The sequence below is a fragment of the Panthera tigris genome, chromosome B4 (genome assembly GCF_018350195.1).
Source record: "Panthera tigris isolate Pti1 chromosome B4, P.tigris_Pti1_mat1.1, whole genome shotgun sequence".
Lineage (NCBI taxonomy): Eukaryota > Metazoa > Chordata > Mammalia > Carnivora > Felidae > Panthera > Panthera tigris.
Genome location: NC_056666.1, coordinates 60,822,710 through 60,838,345, shown reverse-complemented (window position 1 = coordinate 60,838,345; position 15,636 = coordinate 60,822,710). Strand labels below are relative to the sequence as shown.

Below are 15,636 nucleotides of genomic sequence, written 5' to 3'. Positions count from 1 at the left end.
TTGGATGTAAATTTTAAAAAATAAAAAATAAAATTAAAAAAAAAACACTCTTACTAGTATTTCATATATATATTTAACATACAATGGTCTCTTTTGATACAAATTTAATTATATCTCCTCCTATTCCTAAAAATTTATTAGACTGAACTAGCTTCCTATCAGTTGGAAAAAAAGGCTATATCCCCAGAAAGGAGGTCAGATAGTAAATACTAATAAATTCTTGATGAACCTTGTCTTTACAATACAATTGAAATATTTTTATCGAAAATACATTTCCAGAAAGTCTAACACATACAACTATACATACACAAACTTCATAAGTATAAGGCAAATATAGAGACTTATGAATTATTTCCCAGTTTCCCAGTTTGACTTATCCATATATATTTTTTTACTTTAGAGAGAGAGAAAGAGAGAGAAAGAGAGAGAGCAGAAGAGAAGGGCAGAGGGAGAGAGAAAGAATCCTAAATAGGCTCCCCACTCAGCAGGGAACCTGACCCAGGGCTCAACCCCACAACCCTGGGATTGTGACCTGAGCTGAAATCAAGAGTTGGATGTTCAACTGACTGAGCCACCCAGGCACCCCGAGTTATCCATATTTTTATTTGCCCTTCCTCTATTTACAATGACTCACTGATTATGTAAACTATTTCTTAAAAAATGTACTAAAAATATCTGTTTTAATGTATTTTAAGACTGAAATTAATTTCCTACGATAGCTACAACAAAGAATATTTTAAATTCAGAATGTTCTTTTCTATACCAATTATAAAGACTTTTTAAATTATTTTTAAGTAATCTTTAGACCCAACATGGGAATCGAACTCACAACCCAAGACCAAGAATCCCATGCTCTACTGACATAGCCAGCCAGGTGCCCCTTCTATTCCACTTACAAAGAGAAAATAATGCATTTCTCCCTATTTTTCTCAATAAGTACAGCTAAAACACCTAGACATTGTATTTAAAACAAATGTAGGATGATTCTAGATGATGGTAAGAAGAGAGATCTAGGGTCCTGGGGACAAAAAGGAATGATGCAGCAATAAGTTCTGGGAGTTTTCCTTCAGCCTCATACATCCCAAACTGGGTATTGGAATGGTTAGCAACCAGGAAATACCAATGGGCACAAACAAAAACCCCCAGAAAAGCGATACCTCTCTAGCCAAAGGACCACAATTAGGGCAACCCCGCAGAACAAAAAGCTTTTAGATAGTAAAAGCTTGATGACAGTGGAACCCCACGGAAAAAACAAAATAGGACGCCAGTCCATCTCTGTGAGCAAAGGCCAAAGTGCTAAGTATGCCCAGACTTCCACCTTAAGGAGCTACAGGGATGTTTCCATCCCACCCCCCACCCCCTGAGGTGATAACAGAGAAGACCAAATTTACTTAGAGGCATTTTAAGGACTTGAATCCCCACCCAGACACAAGGAGGCTCTCTCCCCTTTTCTGTGTCAGAAAAAGCTGAGTGAGGGACCAGAACTTTTACAACCATTCAGAGGTAACAAGACCTCCCTGCTCCATGGTATCAGTACAAGCACATGGAGAGGAGTAACAAGGTATCTCTCTTCCTGCCAAGCAGGGTGTATCAGCCAAGCACATGGGGGGCCTGAAATGCCACTGTTTCCCAGGAGTAGGGAGGTACCCCTCCTACCCAGGAGGTTAAAGGCAGTTAAGTAGGAAACCTGGAATCTCATCCTATACCTGAGATTAACAAAGTGGCGTCTACCTTTCCCCAAATGTTCAGTGTCAGGAGACCAATTAAAATGCATGATTTAATCAAGATCCGAGGTGTCATACAAAATGCCCAAAATGCATAAGATATAATTAAAAACCACTCATCACACCATGAATCAGGAAAACCTCAATTTGAATAAGAAAACACCATGAACAGACAGCAATAAGCTGATACCAATGTTAAAATTATCTGACAACGATTTTAAAGCAGCTATTACAAAAATGCTTAAACAACTAATTATGAATATGACTGAAATGTAAGGAAAAAAGAAAGTTTCAGCAAAGAAGTAGAAGATATAAAGAACCAAATCAGTATTTTATAACTGAAAAATACTAAACTAAATAAACAGCAAAAACTGACTCAAAACCAAAATGAAAGGGTCAGAAAAAAATTAGTATACTACAAGATAAAACAATAAAAACTATTCAACCTGAACAAAAGCAGACTGAAAAAAAAATGTAGAGAACAACATGGAGCCATAGACCTACAACAACAACCAAAAGCTTTGCTAAATAGCATGCTTGCCTTTTAGTTCAATTTGGCTATGAGACCACCTAATACATTTTTTTGTCACTTACCTAGCCAAGGTGATAAAATACTCCATAAGTCAATTTACCCTTTTATTCACATGGTATAAAAAGGAAAGAGACCCTTCTTGGTGCGGAACCAAAATCATCTGAAAAAAGTTTTCTTTGGAAGTACTGCTTCCTATAAAAGACAGATCTTTTTAAATTGAATGTGAGTTTTCAAGACTCAAGTTGTTACTCTTATCACTGTTAATGGTGAGAGCAAAATGACAACCATGAAAATACCACTTGGAATTTATACTGGTCTTTACAGTGAAAAGGTCAAAGTATATGTAGGTCTTCGATCGTATCTCAGGTGTGTTACTGTTCTCGTAGATAGACTGGAAAACTTAAACTGAATTTGCAAAGGTATATGTCTCACTAAAGGGCCCAGAATGTCACTCAGTATAGGCAGAAAAAAACACAACGTTCTTTTAGTATTCAGTACTACATCTGTCAATAAACACTAGAATTCCAAGTATGGGGCTGGTAAGTGTGGCTGTACACAACATAATTAGCCCTTGGGGAGCAGGCGGCATTATATTAGTGAATTCATTCATTCATTCAAGAATATTAAGTGAGCTCACACTATATGCCAGGTATTGCTCTAGGTACTGGGAAGGAAAGTTCCTAATCTCATAGATTACATTCTGATGGGAGAAAACAAAAAATAACCAAATCAAAACAAAGTAACAGGTGAATAAATGCTAAGAGGAAGAGGAAAAAAGCAAAGAAAGGTAACTAGGAAATGCTAAGCATTTACAGACGGTCTTATTTTCTATTGCACGGTCAAGGAAAAAATCTACAAGAAAGTAGCATTTGAGCAGGTATTTGAAGGAAGCTAGGGTTCAGTGAGAATGTTAAAAGTATAATTTTCAAACAGTTAAAATGTGACTTGTATAAATATAAATTGAACATATGCCAAGAACTTATTCTCCTCATTTATTAATAAATGAATAATTTATGTTAAGATTGAGGGAATCAGATGTTAAGACTGGTTCAAAGAGCATTTGAAGGTATGTGTGTATATATATTTATCACATATATATCTCATATATATTCCATATTTTCTATATATAGCCTATATTTCTATATTTTCTATATTTCTCTCTATATGTTCCATATATACTTCTTATATAGAGAGAGACAGAGAAAATTTAAATAATGGTGTGTTAGACTAAGAGTGGTAGATTGGAGACAAAAACTCACCAATGTCCTACAGGACAATAGAGAGTATTTTTGAAGTTATCTTTTCTAACAGATATTACTTACGTCTCTTCTGGAAAAAAAATTAACATGGAATGTCAACATATCTGAGACTTCCAATCAATAGTAAACAGTGAGTCAAATAAAGTACATTCTCTGATATAATCCTAAATCTATTCAACAATATCCCCGTAAGGCAGTGAAGGAACACAGCTCACCCTTTCCCTTATTTTCAAGTTTTGCTTTTTTTCTTTCTTTTAACAGATCTATGCAGACAGAAGAGCATTCCAGTCAGAGAGACTGTGAATGAATCACAAACCATTTCCCTCCGCTCACCACTCCAACAGCCAAGGAATGCCCTCTCCAACACAGACTCACACATTCACCTGGACCTTATTAAGAACTTTGGTGTAAGTAAATAGCTGGAAAAATTGGAGAAGCCAGAAGATTTATATTGGAAGGAGACTGAGAATTGAGGTTGGGACATGAATTGATTTACATTTTTAAAAACATTACCTGCTGAAATAAAAACTCATTAAGGAGAAGAGCAAGGGTACAGGCTAGAAGACCACTTAGGAGACCATTAAAATGATCTAGGCAAATAAACATCTAAATATATAGTTTGTCAAGAGTAAAAAGTGCTATGGAGAAAAACAAAACAGAATGGGAAGGTTGATAGGGATGTCAGTATTATCTGGAAAGGTCTTCTCTGATAAAGTAGTATTTGCACAGAGATCTGAATGATACAAGAAAGAAAACCATGCAGAGAATTGAGGGAAGAGTGTTCCAGACATAGGGATAAGCCACAATGATTGAAGAGAAAGAGGCAGGGAAAAGATGGGGAGGGAGGTATAAAAGAGAATGCATTGCCTTGCAACCCATTTTAAGGACTTACTTGGCTTTTAATTTGGGTGAGATGAGAAGCCATGAAGGTTTCAGAGCAGAGAAAACACATGATCAGCTTTAAGTATTAAACAGATCACATTGGCTGCAATGGGAAGAATGGTCTTTAAGTGGGCAATGACAGAAGCAAAAAGTTTAGTCAGAAGAGCCTTTAGTATTCCAAGGGAGAGATAAGGATGACTTAGAATAGTGACCCTAATGACAAATAGTCAAAACCTGGACATTTTGAAGGTAGAACTAATAAGTTTTGATAAAGGAACAGACATGGTTAGTAAATGTATCAGCCTTAGCAACTGCAAATACAGAGCTATCATTTATTGAGATGGGAAAGTGTAGAAGAAACAAGTTTATTAAGAAAATTTGGGGGGAAGAAGAGGAGACACTGATTACAATTTATGAAAAAGGTTAAATATCTCAGTTTGGAATTTACAGGATTCCAAATTCTTTCAATGTAGTCACAGTAAGAAAAATCAGAATATCAATTTCTTCTTTTTCCAGAAAATCAATTTCTAAGTTTCATCCATCAGAAACCATATCTTACACTAAACTGAGTCTCAACTAGCACTCAGGGCTTCTCACAGATTCATACTTTTCAAAATGCCATTTATCATCAATTTCATCCATTGTTGGTTAATTATTTTACATATTTAAGCAAGCATCTGACCCTTCATAAAGTATTTATTGAACACTTTTTGAAATTACACTACATACTTCAGCAAAAGACGCACATATTAAATTTTAAATTCACCGGGTTTACCTGAAGTTCTTTGTATCTATCTTGAAAAGATATGGCCTCTTGCTCTTTTTCTTTAAGGAAATCTTTTTCTAAGACACTATGCTTTTCCATCAATGATTCCACATCCTAAAGAAAAATCCAAGCATAAATGTTATAATATTTTATAGTGGCATACAATATATTCAGTGTTCTCAATGAACACAGCATAAAACATTTGGTAAGGAAAGAACTCACACGAGTGTGGTTTAAAGTTCAACAATATTACAGGTTATATGCCCCCCTATCATTTCCAGACCAATATTAACATTAACATAACACCAAAATTATTTACACTAATAAATGAATAATAGCATCTAAACTAACTGTAATCAGCACAAACTATCTCTACATATACTTTCTATAAATTTGCAAAAGTCTTTTTATAGATGTATTTGTAGGAAAAAGAAATGAGAACATAAATAAATAATTCACTAAAATAGCTACGTATCTAAGTACTCTAGGCAAATATCCCATGATATGTAACTTCCCATAGGGACAAGTCAATGTTACACATCTTCTAATCATATAAGAAATACAACACTACCGGTTTTCAAAGTAAATAAAAATAAATCAGAAGAAAAACATTAGAGGAACAAAATCTAGTAAAGATGTTCCTATCTTTAAAAGTACATATCTAAGATTAGCAATTGCTTATCAAAGACTTTTCTAAGTGATACACTCATAAAACTAACTTAAATCTACAGCCAAGGGAAGACAGCATCTTCTTCCCCTCATTAATTCTTATTTTTTTTTATTATTTTTTAAAATTATTTTAGAGAGGGGAGGAGAGAGAGAGAGAATCTTAAGCAGGCTCCACATTCAGCACAGAGCCCAATGAGGGGTTCGATCCACAACCCTGAGATCATGACCAAAACTAAAATCAAGAGTTGTACACTCAACTAAGTGAGCCACCCAGGAGCCCCAACTCATGAGTTCTTAATCAGACATTGGGACTATATCAAGTTTCAAGTCTTATACGATTCAAACATTTATTTTTTACGCAAATGTAAATATACCTTTTTAATCCTCTGTTTTTCTTCTTCAGAAACTTTGAGTTTAATCTCCAGACTTGAAATTTTCTGCTGAAGCTGTATGTTTGATACATTGGCTCCAAGATCCTCAGAATCATCCACAAGGGCAATTGTTCCATTACTTTTCTCATCATTTAAACCCAATGGAAAAAGTGAGATATCCAGATGAGTGTGTGTTGATTGCTGAATCTAAACCACATTAAAAAAAAAAAATACACAAGAGGGAAAGTTTACACTGTACCAATAATGAAAACATCCAAAGGGCACCAGAAACCACATTTGGAAATTAAGTTGTAGCAAAGGTTCTGAAATTATTTCACCCTTTAAGTAAATCAACAGAAGACCTCAAACTGTTACAACAACCTGATCTTTGTAGTTAAGAAATAAACTGTCTCTAAACTTTAGAGTCTAAAGCATTTATTATTTTGCAAGCAAAGCACTAAAAATTTAAAACGTTTTCTTATGCTTGAAGGCATACAATTAACTATAAACACATCTGACACTCACCAGTCCTTAAATTTATACACACATCCAGAATTTGTATATATTTTAAATTGTAAGTCAGAATTTGAAATTTATCAATAACTGCTACTTGATCATCACTCTCTAGGTAAAGATAACAGGTGACTCAAGGTTGTATAATTCACTTTTGAAATCTGGACTAACTGTAACGTCTAACACAATGCCTGGATCAATAAATATGTGAATGAATAAACCCCATGACTACTGTCTTTTTGGTTTCTACTCTAAAATTGAAATGAACATTCTAATATCTAAAAACACAGGGTTAGCTTCCCTGAACAGAGAAATATTTTTTTGTAATTATTGTTTTCTTCTGAAGTCCAAGATTTGAAATGCAAAGCTAAGCCAATTTTAACAAATGATATACTCAAAACTGTATTTTGGTAACTATAGCTACTTAAATACTTTGCAATTATGCCACAAAACATATTACTCAGTTTTGGGAATTCTAGATATTAGCCTCCAAGTCAAAATATCTACAAAAATATTTCTTTCAGAAAAATAAGTAAATAAAAAAAAAATAAGAAAGGCCTCATTTAAACCAGCAAGCAATTTTTTAAGCACGCAAACTTCTTGTAAAAAATACACTTGTCTTTACCTGTGCTTTAGGAACAGTTTGACTGACAATGCTGTCATCTGTGTGTGTATTCTCTGGTGATGAAATGATGGGTTCCGAAGACAGGCAGCCAACTGAAGGAGAGGAGCGGTCATGGTCCAGTATAATCTCAGGAGAAGCTGGAGAAAGATGGACTCCAGATACTAGAGAATAAATAAATAAAGGATTGTCAAAGAGAAAGGAAAGAATAGGTTGAGAGGAAGAAAGAGAATAGAGGGAAGGAAAGGAGAAAGGATAAGGGAAGTAAAAGCAATGAAACTGAAAATGAAGATTCCAGGACTATTCCTCAGGGACCATTCTCTGAAACCTACAACTAGTATTTCTAAATTTAACATGACATTTCCATGTGAGACCTAGGCAATAAAACAATGTAATAGTGTCTTAGTGTTTACATAATAATACACTACCATAAGCAGTGCATTTCTGACTGAAAGTACTCAAATATATCATCCATCTACATTCAGTTAAGAAAAAGCACTAGTGTGCGTACTAGTCACAGGCATTGGGCACTGAGAAGGTAACAGCGAGCAAGACAGATGCATTCGTGCAGGCAATGGCCCTATGACCCAGTTGGCAAGTCAAATCAATTAAATATTTATTACAATAAACTGACCTAAGAGGAGGAATCATTACTTTAAAATAGCTGATCCAACTGCCTCTGTGTTAACTTCTTTTCTAATAGGCAAAAGAATTTTCATATTAAAATCAATTTGAATTGCTTCTATAAAAAAGTAATGTTGAAATTAGTTTGACAACAAAACATTACTAGATTGTGATTAGGTTCAAATACAAAGGTCATGAAAGGAAAGCTACCTGCCAAGATGAAATAAGACAAAAATACTGATAAGGATAAAATAAAAAGATTATATTACTTTATTTTCAAATGTTCTTCTAAAAATTCAAAAGTATTTGCATTATGTGTTTTCAAGTTTAAGAAGAGTAACTAAATGAATTTTAGCAGTAATCCATGTATACATTTTGACTTTCTAAATTATAAAGACCTTTATTCCACATTGGCATCAGTGGCAACGTCAGTGAAGTTCTACCATAAATTCTGGAAGGCAGCTCACAATGGAAATTGCATTTTTCCCTGAGGAAAGACATTTGTGAGGTCATTAGGTATTTAAAAACTAAAGAATATATCAATTTCTGACTGGTACCCTATAGGATCATTCAATTATCTTATCTATGCTATTATTGTGTCATAATGCTGAATTTTTAAGATACTGTATAAGGGATTCTACTTGTCCCACACACATTTCACTATTTTAACTAAAATACAGAAAACCAGAATTTCAATTCATGCTTGTACTTGATATACCTTTTTCAGAAATTCTTTTTTCTAATCTCCACTATTCGGTATGCTAACAGATTTCCCTAAAATGTCAAAATAGTTTAGCTTCTAGTTCTGAATTATAATTTGTAACAAAAAATATTACTAATGAGTTTTTAAAGGCATGAAAATAAGTACTATAGTACAGTGAGAGGGAATACAGCCTTGTGTAACAGCATAAACTCTAGAATCATATTGCCATAGCAGGTGTAGAACAACTAGCAACTTTAACTTCCCTCAGTTTTCTTGTCTGTAAAACTGACAAAGAGGTGGTGATAAGGCTTAAATTGACTAAAGTATGTAAAACACTTAGCACTGTGCGGGTATTATTTTCATTACTACTTCAAAGATCATTAAAATTTGTCAGACAATTACATTTATTTCTGGGCATAAAGGGTATATGTGACTATGATCCTGGATTCAAGAAACTTTTTTTTTAAGGGGAGACTTAAGGAATTTGTCTTTTTTTTTTTTTTTTTAGTTTATTTTGAGAAAGACAGAGAAAGCACCAGTTGGGGAGTGGGGAGGGACAGAGAGAGAGAGAGAGAGACAGAGACAGACAGACAGACAGACTGAATCCCAAATAGGCTCCATGCTGCCAGCGCAAAGCCCAACACAGGGCTCCAACTCACGAAACTGTGGGATCATGACCTGGGACGAAACGAAGAGTTGGACTCTTAATCGACAGAGCCACCCAGGAGCCCCCTGGGTTCAAGAAACTCTCAAAATATCATTCTGATCTAATACTTGAACATTTTAAAATCTCTTTATGTCACTCATATTTATAGCCATAATCTAAGACGCCAAATTGTCCCAAGTCAAATTCTCACTCTGTAACATATGTTCAAGTATATCATATTAGGAAAAACATGAAGGAAAAGTGGGTAGAATAAAGGGAGGGAGAGGAGAAGGAAAAGAAAGGAAAGAGATACGTAAGGGGAAGAGGAAGGGAGAGGCTGAGGGAGAAAAGTAGGAAGAGGGGCAGGGAGGAACCCTCAACCTCACACTTTCCCCTAGCTACCGCCACCCTATCACACTTTCCCTTTAGAACCAAACTTCTTGTCTCCAAATGATTTGCTCCATTTTTTTTTCTTCCTCCCCCAACCCTCATGACTCCACTGGATCCATCATTTAAGATAATAATTTTCCTTTCAGTTACTATTAAGTTAAATGAACACTTCTTACTTGATCTTTCTTTAGTTCTCCAGAGCACTTGCTATCATGATCCTCCCTGTTTCTGAACTTCCTCCCTTGGCACCTGCAATACCACCATCTCCTATATTTCCTCTGAACAGTTTGACTATTTTGTTCTTGTTTCCTTTTCAGGCTCTTTCTCCATTCAATCTTTTTTTTTTAATTTTTTTAATGTTTATTTTTGAGACAGAGAGAGACAGAGCATGAGTGGGGGAGAGGCAGAGAGAGGGGGAGACCTAGAATCCTTAGCAGGCTCCAGTCTCTGAGCTGTCAGCACAGCCCAACGCGGGGCTTGAACTCACAAACCATGAGATCATGACCTGAGCCGAAGTCAGTCGCTCAACCGACTGAGCCACCCAGGTGCCCCTCTCCATTCAATCTTAAGTTTCACTCTTCCCTACACCCTCTGATCTTCCCAATGTCCACATTATTATTACCACTTTCAAAACCTATTATTTAGATAATGACCTACAAGCTAATAATATCTAAATTCATATGTCTCAGCACACACCACCTATAGCCCTCCAGTCCCATATACTTACCCAACTACCAGACAGTTCCATTTAGCTGCTTAGTAGTATGTCACACTTACCCATCATCTTATAGAAACCTGCTTTGCTTCATGCTTTCCATCTTAGTTAACAGCACCTCAAAGAACTACTTGCCCAAGCCAGAAATGATACCATTAAGTGCCAACCTCACTCCAGTCACACTGTGCTACTAACAGTTCTAATTATGCCATACTGTTTGATACCTCTGTGACCTCACAATATACTACCTAAGTAAAAGCCACAGCTGTGGAGTCAAAAATGGATTCAAATTTGGGGCCCCTGGGTGGCTCAGTCAGTGAGGCATCTAACACTTGGTTTCAGCTCAGGTCATAATCTCACGGTTCATGAGTTCAATCTTTGCATTGGGCTCTACACTGACAGCGCCAAACCTGCTTGGGATTCTCTCTCTCCCTCTCTCTCTGCCCCTACCCTACTTGTGTCCTCTCTCTCTCTCAAAATAAATAAACTTAAAAAAATAATAATAAATAAAAAATAAATGGAAATAACAAAATGGAATAAAAAAATAAATGGAATAAATAAAAAATAAATAAATTTAAACAGTAACAATTTACTCATTACACAGCCTTGGGCAAATTACATAAACCCATCTAAGTCATAATTTCTTCATCTGAAAATGGGGAAATAATATGTAGCTCAAAACAAAGCTATACAGTTTAAATTAGATGATGTATATAAATCACTTCATTGTACCGGACAGGTACATGGTAAATATTCAGTATATGGCAGCTGTCATTGAAATTATCATTTGTCAACATTCAAAACAAGATTATCCAGGATTCTTTTCACCTGCTCCATTACCACCCAACCATAATACAATTTAAATATCCCACTATCAACATATGACAGAATTTCTAAGAAATAATTTTAATCAAAACATTATATATAATCTATGGAATACATTTAAAGCAATGATTAGGAAAAAATCTAAGTATTGAACACTTTAATCAATTAAAAAAATTTAACGAATTAAATGCCTAGCTCACAAACTAAAATAGAAAGAAAATTCAAAAAGCATAATAAAGAAAATAAAGATAATACAGATACTGAAGTAGACTAAGAAAGTAAATCTTATTAACAAAATCCCCGAATTTATAAAAAAAAAAAAAAAAAAAACAGTAGTTAACTTATTCAAAATAAAAGAGAGAGGGGTGGGTGTCTAGGTGGCTCAGTCGGTTAAGCGCTGGACTTCAGCTCAGGTCACAATCTCAGTTTGTGAGTTCGAGCCCCACATCAGGCTTGCTGCTATCAGCGCAGAGCCCACTTTGGATCCTCTGTCTCCCTCTCTCTCTGCCCCATCCCGCTCTCTCTTGCATGCTCTCTTTCTCTCAAAAATAAACATTTAAAAAAATTTAAAAAAATAAAAGGGGGAAGGTACAAATATACAAATTAAATGACAAGGGGAAATAATTAAAGCAGAAGAATTTTTTTAATACTAAACTCCTCTGCAGGCTTCTAAGTAAATTAATTTGAAAACTTAAATAAAATGATCAATTCTCCACAAAAATGTAGCTTATAAAAGTTGTTCTGATTAGAGCTTGAAAAAAAAAAACCACTTAAAAATAGATCAACTTGTTTTGGAAAAAAAATAAAGCTATCAGGCAACAACCCCACTGATAAAGCACTTCAAGAAAATTTCTATCCAAAATTCAAAAAATGAATAATCCTAATGCTCTAAAATTGTTACTGAACGTTGAAAATAAAGGAAAATGTCATTAGCGTTATGTAACATTAATGCAACATTGAAAGCTAAGCTTGATAAAGACAGTACAAAAAAAGAATAGAGATTTTTAGAGTATCACTTACAATGAGGTAAAGTTATAAGTAAAATATTAGTAAAAAGAATCCAATACCATATCGAGAAAATGATATGCAATGAACAAGTTAGATTCATTCCAGTAATGCAAGGCTGGTTCACTATTAAGGAATTCATTAACAAAATACTCCATATTAACAGATTTGAACATAAAAATGACATGATTATTGCCAAGACTCTGAAAATGCTTCTGATAAAACTGAATACCCGTATCTGTTAAAAACACTCAAGAAAATAGGAACTGATGAACACTTTCTTAACATGATACAGACCTTAATCCTAAAATCAGCATGTTAATTAATGGAAAAAAAAACAAAGTTGTTTCCTAAATGAACAGGAACAAAACAAGGATGACTACTACCTCCACACCATGGAACATTCCTCTAAAGGGACAGGCCAATGCAGACAAAAAAGACAAATTCAACATAAGTATAAAAATAGGAAAAGGAAAAAAACTATTTCATGTTCCTACTAACTAAAACAATACACACTCAATAAAGTAGCAGGATATAAACTTAAACAGAAATAGCAATCACCTGTAAAAACAATAACTATTTAGAGTATATAATGGTAAAGAATACTATCTTCCATAACAACAAAGAAGATAAAGTAGTTACAAATTTAACATGAAATCTGAGGAAAATTTTAAAACACTTCTGAAAGACTCAAAGGTAGACCTGAAAAAAGGAAAAGACCTCCTAGAACTGGATAGGGCAACTAAACATTACAAAGATGTCAATTCTCCCTTAGTTAATTAACAGTCCTAATATAATTCCAATAAAAGCATCAATGGGCTTTTTTATAAATGAGCTAGACAAATGGACATTAAAGGTCACATAGAAAAGTAAAAATGCAAAAATGGGCAGGAAAATACTAAACATGCAAAAGTGTAAGGAAGATACTACCCCCTCATTATAATATACCAAATTAAACTATACTAAAACATAGTACAGACCTTAAGACACACTGTATTTTAAATTATATTAACACATACGATAAACCCCTTATAAATAAAACAGTGTGTTGTTTTGGTGCTGCAATAAACAGACCAAAAGAATACACCAGAAAGTCCAGAAATAGACCCATGTATGTGTAAAACTTAGATACGTGATAAAAATGGCATTTCAAATCACTAAGGCAAAGATAGACAGTGCAGGGACAACTGATTAGCCATTGGGAAAAGATAAAATTAGACTTATACTTCACACTATAGACAAAAAAGTAAACTCTAAGTTGATCAGAACTCCAAATATTTAAAAATTGAGACCATATAAGTATTAAGAGAAATATGAGTGAGTTCCTCTTTACCTTGCATGTACTAATGGGCTTTTTAACTAGAACTTAATTCCAGATACAATCAAAGAAAAAATTAACAAATGTGACTAGAGAATAAATATATAAAAACTTTGTAGGTATCAAAACTTAACTTCAATCAAATTTTTAAAAGCTAATAAACAAAAAGATGCATAATATGTATCACAGATAAGGAATAATATTCCTAATATATATTAAAAACACTTAAAACTTAAGAGGAAAAAAATTAGGAAAAAAAACGGCCTATAGAATACTGGGCAAAAATGTGAACAGACAAGTCACCAAAAAGAAAATACACAAACAGTCCTTAAATACATGAAAAGATGCAGACGCTTGCACCTACTCATTTGTCATAAAAGAAACACAGGGAAGAGAATAAAGCCAAAAGTAATGAGACTGCTGGGTGCGAGACAGGTGATATGAAGTGGAAAAACAGAAGAAAGGGATGGTGGAAATACCTTGTGTATCAGTGTGCTTTTTTAATATGGTTCTGACTTTTGAAACCATGTTAATGTTTCACTAGTAAACATAGTAAAATAACACTAAAATCAACAAGCAGGGGAATAAAGGGATTGAATCCTAAAATAAAATACAAAGAGTAATAAATGAACTAAACCATATTTCAAATGAATAATCTTATCACACCACAAAGTGTGGGAGGGGGAGGGGTGGAGGTCAAGAACTAACCCAAATTAATTTGGGACATGGTATTTTGACTATATGTCCTCGGCATAAGAACAAAAACAATGCTAAATATTGAGAAGAGGAAGAAAAAATAAGAGATTGAGAAGGAAGGAAGAAAAAGAATAAAAATAAAGCAAAAATGGTAATATGTTAATATCTAAAGAAAATTGATGAAGGGTATACGGGAATCTTTTCTTCATTTCTTACTGCTTTTCTGTAAGTCAAAATAAAAACAGGAAAGAGCAAAAAGAGAAATTATACAATAGAAAATAAGAGATCTGAAGAATTGCTCATAAGGGCAAAAACTACCTAGTCTAAACAAAAGTCTTGCCTGTGCAGAACTGCTAAATAAAGACTTGATATCATGGAAAACAAGTATCGGAATACCCCCCAGCAATACTCTTCATAATAGCAAATAAGTGAGAACAGCCAAAATACCTACTGACAGTTGAACAGCTAAGTCAGCTGTGGCATAATCATACATTAGAGTTTTTACATCAGTGAACATAAGGAAACTATAGGTATATGCAACAACACGGAGGAGTCTTAGAAACATAAATTTGGGTGGAAAAATGTAAATCATAGGGAGTTTACACAGTATTGACCTATTTTTATAAGGCACATAAACAAACAAAACTCTTTAGAGATACACATACATATACAATAAACAATATATTTACAAAAGTAAGGAAAACATAACACAAAATTTAAGACAGCAGTTCCCTTTGGAGGAAGGCATAGGGAAAGGACAGAAGAGTACTAGAATTGGTAATATTCTAGTTCTTAAATTAAATGGCAGATTCATGAGTGTAATTTTCAAATATAACCCAGAAAAAAATAAGTACATATACCTAAAAACTTAATTCTGAAGACTTCTTGTTTCAGTGCCCTTCCTGGTTGTAGTACCCTCATGAGCTATGTTATCCCACTGATCAAAACTTGCTCTGGGTAAGTAAGATAGGAAGAAACTCTAATTCAAACTAAAGATAAATAGGGATGAATTAGTTCACTCAAATAAATTATGCTTTTCTGAAAAGATGTCAAGAATCAGCAACAGACTAATAAACACAAGATTTGAAGGCGCAAGCCTAAGTGGCATCCTGCTAATCACAATATTTATTCCAGAGACAAAGAAGTTGAAACTCAAATGCCTAGAATTTACATATGCTTTCAACTTATGAGGTATTAGTGGAAGTTTTAGGCATTTGTTTAACTGAATAATATGAATGTTTACTGAATATGTCATAATCCACATCCTACTTTAAAAATAAAATGAGAAAACAAATGGGTAGTGCCATGGAAAGAGAACATATAAATGCATTACTCTCTAAGTGGAAACTAGATATGTTCAGTTAAGCCTCTAAGTT

General features: G+C 34.1%; 1 protein-coding gene across 9 annotated transcripts in view; it reads right to left on the bottom strand.

The window, feature by feature from the left end:
* The window catches only part of CCDC91 (coiled-coil domain containing 91), a 349,643-nt gene that overhangs the window by 217,059 nt on the left and 116,948 nt on the right, over positions 1-15,636 (bottom strand). For 6 of the 9 annotated variants that reach the window (XM_042992023.1, XM_042992028.1, XM_007075649.2 and 3 more), the window contains 3 exons: positions 7,342-7,502; positions 6,207-6,410; positions 5,173-5,277 (listed from right to left, as the gene is read on the bottom strand). In XM_042992023.1, coding sequence (XP_042847957.1) covers positions 5,173-5,277; positions 6,207-6,410; positions 7,342-7,502 — 470 coding nt within the window. Of the gene's footprint in view, positions 1-5,172; positions 5,278-6,206; positions 6,411-7,341; positions 7,503-8,360; positions 8,450-10,428; positions 10,618-15,636 lie in introns of those variants that run through there. The other 3 variants (XM_042992026.1, XM_042992025.1, XM_042992027.1) reach the window with 3 other exon arrangements.